Source organism: Photinus pyralis, unplaced genomic scaffold (assembly GCF_008802855.1).
Source record: "Photinus pyralis isolate 1611_PpyrPB1 unplaced genomic scaffold, Ppyr1.3 Ppyr1.4_LG1, whole genome shotgun sequence".
In the NCBI taxonomy this organism is placed as follows: Eukaryota; Metazoa; Arthropoda; class Insecta; order Coleoptera; family Lampyridae; genus Photinus; species Photinus pyralis.
The window spans coordinates 36,771,946-36,776,568 of NW_022170249.1; the positions used below are offsets into that span (position 1 = coordinate 36,771,946).

Sequence of the window (4,623 nt, forward strand, 5' to 3'; positions counted from 1 at the left end):
ATAAAAACTTATTATTTACTTTGTGATTTGTTTTACAAAATGAAGACGTACCGTCAATTGAAATTAAATAAAATTAATTATTTAACGCAGCCAAAATTACTCGTGAGATCGATAATTTTAAACTTCGCTAATAAAATACTGACCTGCATTACTAAAAATGCGCTTTAATCATGCATATGCTGATTTACAACTTGTTTTACGGATATTTCCGAAAGTAGTCGGAATTTTTTCAGTTCCAAAACTGCATTTTGTTAAGCATCAAAATACGCAACTTTGCCAAATTTAAACTACCTACCTATCTCGAGATCCCCGTGGTGGCCCTCGAATTTGAATCAGCCTGTATATTGGGTTTGTTTTAAAGAGCACATGGTTCACTTCAATGGTAATCGTTATCAAGCGTTACAGCACATATGCGTGAAAATAGTCAATATATGACGGTATTTGAGTGGTTAAGCAAGTGAGTAGTAAAAGTGACCGAGATTGTCAAAACAGTTTAGAGATTCGTAAAAACAAACGCTTCCTAATGAATAATGAAAGAACTCAATCATATCTCGTGCGAATTAAGTATTGAGTGTTGTGAGGGGGGGGGGTCATTAGAAAACTATATCTTTCAAAATGTATTTTAAATTTTGTTAAATCAATGGCTATAACATTTTTCGCTCTGTGTAGGCGTTTTTGGGGAATTACGAAAGTGGGGATAATGAGGGACGATATGAAATCAGTGAATTTCGTCGCGTTGTGCATAGGGAACTTGACAAATTAATAGTGAGGTATTTGTTAGGGGCTCTTTCTGGGACAAGAAAGGCAATAATCACCACAACAGATTCATGTTAGATAAATTATGGGATGGAGTGGCACATGAATTAAATACAACAAGTAAGGTTTTGTTTCAATTATTTGTATTATTAGTCATTACAAACACAAAATAGATTCCTTAAAAATTAGGTAAATTATTTTTCACTTATACATAGATACATAGATTTTTCAGAATGTAAGTACCATTCAACTGCATTTGAAGAAAGACGTATTTCATCTTCCAAAACCTGTAGGAGAACTATCACTTATCCTGGTTATTTTGAGTGGGATAAGAACTTCATTACCACACTCAGTGGGATAAGCCCTTGTCAAAACAATGTATAACCAAAAATGTTATCAAACGTTAATACCAACTATCAAGATTATTTATTGTACATTAACAACATCTTTGCATTTTGAAAAATGTACTCCAGAGAAGAAGTGAAATTTTTCCGATGTTTTGCTGATATTGTTAATATCGTTACTGGTTGAAGCGTCCATCTGGATATTCTTTGCTCCCAGAATGATTGTAGTGATTTGTTTCTTATTTTCAATGGACGTTTCAGTATATAATGGTTCCAAAACATCTTCCTTTATTAGGTACGGTCGGAAATTTACTTCAAAAAGTATCAGTAATTAAAGTAATGCAATCGCAGTAAAGCGGTTATTTATTAAATTTTACTCAAAATACTGAAGATGCTGTAATAATTTTCGACCGCTTGTTTTGCAATTATATGCTTTTGACAACTGATACCTACTTAACCTCAATTATTCTCTATTGTGTATATTGCCTTATTGCCACAATGGATTCTGAAAGTATAGTTCCTTTAATTGTTAATAATATTTTGAGTATTTTGGACGATTCAAGTTCTGATGATGATGAATTTCTAGTATTAACACATTTGATGAATGTGAGTGATTCCACTCGTTTAACGAGAATTGAACATTATGTGGAAAATGTGGTTCATTTATATTCAGATGATCAATTCCAATCACATTTTAGGTAGGTATGGAGTTATATAGTTAGTTCAAACTGTGTGTTACAAGGGTTCTGGGGTTTCAAATCCCAAGTAAGCCTCTGGTACAGCACGGCTGTCTGTGTTTGTATAGTGGGTCGTTGTTAGCCTACTATACAATAAGAATAAGGTCAATTAAAGTATTAAGTCACTAATTGTAATATTTGTAGAATGCAACGAAAAACATTTGACTTTATTTTGTCTTTAATTGGACCAAAAATTAGTGAAAACGTGGTAAAACCTGGACGACCAAGTGTATCCCCAGAAACACAATTGCTTAGGGTTGCCACCTTTGAATTACCCACGACCTGGAGTAAAATGTGAAAGCAAAATTTTCAGTGTGGGATAGGAGCGTATAAGACTGATAAGATTCAAGTTTGTTTATTTATCATTATTTACATTTAACTTAAATCTATATTTATTATTGCCTTGACACGCATCCAGTAGTGCCTTTTGCTCTTTTTTTTCCAAAAATTCGGCAAATTGTTGACAAGACATACTAAAATTCAATTTTACACACAACTCTGCCTTAACTAACTCCACTCTCATTCTGTTTCTTTCATCTGTCCAGAGATTACCCATCAAAGAGAAGATTCTTTCAGGAAATGCGTTGCTCACAGGGATGGATAAAATTTTACCGACTATTTTCAGCAGATTGGGCAGATTGGATGTTTGAAAAATTTTACACCAGAGTTCATCGATTTCACTTCCACATATTTCAAGGTGTTGTAGTCCACTTTTGAGAATCACAATTTCATTATATAATGCGTCTTCATCGATGTTATTGATTTTTGCCGCTTTTTTAGCTTCCAGTATTTTATTATAGCTGATATTTCCTTTATTCTTTTTCAGATTCAGACAATCAAAATACTGGAAGGGACTATTTTGGAAATCATAATACTTATCCAAATAATCAAGGAGTTTCTTGTAAACCAAATTCGCCTCCTTCAAAAAAATCTGTTTCTGGTTCGCTGGGAGATATTTCAAAGCAGCTGACACTTTACTCCCAAAGAATTGATCATTTTGTCTTTGGATTATTTGTTCCTTCAGATCGGACATAATTTCATGCAGTTCGGTGCTGCTTAGTCTATTACTCTCCAGTTTAACTATATGCGTATTCAAAATATTCATATAGTGATGCACGAAATAAATGTAACACTCTGAAAGTGGAATTTCGGATCTTAAATCGTCTTCCAATTCATGCTCTTGGCTTTTAATGAATTTCCAGACATTTTTATCACAGTTGTCTTCACCAAGATCAAGAAAATATTTCTTGACGGCTGGCCAACATCGCAGAAGTCGATCAAGAGCCGAATATAGGGAGAGCCACCTTGTAGTTACATGTCTCAACATTTTTTGATAGTGAATTTCTAGATATTCAAAGCAGTCTTTCAAAGCTTCGCATTTCTTGGCACTATTGGAGAATTCTGCATAAATTTTTAAAGTCAAATTTTCAACATCATACGAAAGCGCTTTTGACGCATTTCTGCCTGCATTATGAATAACGTGGCAGTTGCAGTTAGCTTTTAATAATTCAGCATTTAGATCGAGTAACTTTGTAAACACTGAATTGTGAACACCATAATTTACTGACGCATTGTCCGCGCTGTAAGAACTAATGTCCGAAATTTTCAGGGAACATTTTTGCAGGCTTTTCACTATGCTGTTTGTTACTGATGCGGAAGATTCGTCATTATTTTCGACAAAATCCAATAATTTATTCTGGATTCCATTTTTAACGCTGAAGTACCTCACGGCAACCGGAAAAAGTTTTTGGTTTCCTTTATTAGATGCGTCACTTAGAACAGAAAATGGTGATGATGTGTCTGTATTGACCTGCATATCTTCCAAGACATCCTCAATACTTTTAGGAGCCAGGCAATTCTCGACAATGGCTTCAGCTTTTGTTCTACCGCAGTGTACTTTCTTCGCCAAAGCAGAATCTCGATAAAGCTTCGAATTTAATTTTATTGCACAATCCGTGCTTAGATAGCTGTGGTGATGATTGACACCATGATAAACCTGGGCAATTTCGATGATGGACACAGAGCTTTCTTCGGCGTTATTTTTTCTAGGTAAAAATGCAGTAATTAAATTATTTGTTGTACGGTTATTAATGGCAGCGAAATGTCCCTTACTTTTCAAGTGAGTTTTTACGGCTTTTTCGCCCTCATATTTTACGGTAAATTTTACAACGCAGGCATTACATTTTGCAGTAAGACTATCGACTTTCACCAGCCAATCTTTGTAGTCTTGATTTTGTGCCCAGGAATCTTGAAACGAAGAGGAATATTTTTGTTTTTTAGTAGGAGGTATCGCCACCGCAGACACTCTTGTTGATGTTTCACTTATACGTTCGGATATTGCTTCATTGGAATCGCTCAGTGTGCTGTCGCTGTCGCCCATGACGAAAAATCGTTTTTACGTTACAACCAAACCTAGTATATGAACTACAAACTGCTTAATTGCTTCCAAAGTATATAGAACACGCAGACTTACGTAATTTTGACCAAACTGCGTATTTTCCGTGTAACTGACTGCACCTGCACATTGGACACCAAACTGTGCACTGAGCAAACTTGTAGTCTGTAGAGCAAACCGGATGGGAGGCGCTTTGCTTTGGCGAATAGGCGATGCGCCTGTGACATGACATTGCGCGGCGTTTTCAAAAACAAACGTTTATTCTCCTGGAAATTTTCTTTTGTAACGCTCTATGACGTTCAACCTGGAGAAACTTAAGTGTAACCTGGAACCTGGAGACTTACTGCCGAATCCTGGTTACTCCAGGTGAAACCTGGAGGGGTGGCAACCC

At 35.6% G+C, this 4,623-nt stretch overlaps 1 protein-coding gene and 1 long non-coding RNA gene across 2 annotated transcripts; one reads left to right on the forward strand and one right to left on the reverse strand.

Moving 5' to 3' along the window:
- The first annotated feature begins 1,402 nt into the window (after positions 1-1,402).
- On the forward strand, positions 1,403-2,024 carry LOC116160556. Its single transcript, XR_004143247.1, has 2 exons — positions 1,403-1,798; positions 1,982-2,024. It is a non-coding gene; the product is annotated as an uncharacterized LOC116160556 (long non-coding RNA).
- A 168-nt stretch (positions 2,025-2,192) lies between these two features.
- LOC116160429 lies at positions 2,193-4,387 on the reverse strand. The gene is made up of 2 exons (XM_031473625.1): positions 4,311-4,387; positions 2,193-4,249 (listed from the first exon to the last, which is right to left on the reverse strand). The coding sequence occupies exon 2, from the start codon at positions 4,215-4,217 to the stop codon at positions 2,193-2,195; it is 2,025 nt and encodes a 674-aa protein (XP_031329485.1). The 5' UTR covers positions 4,218-4,249; positions 4,311-4,387.
- Between the last annotated feature and the right edge of the window lie 236 nt (positions 4,388-4,623).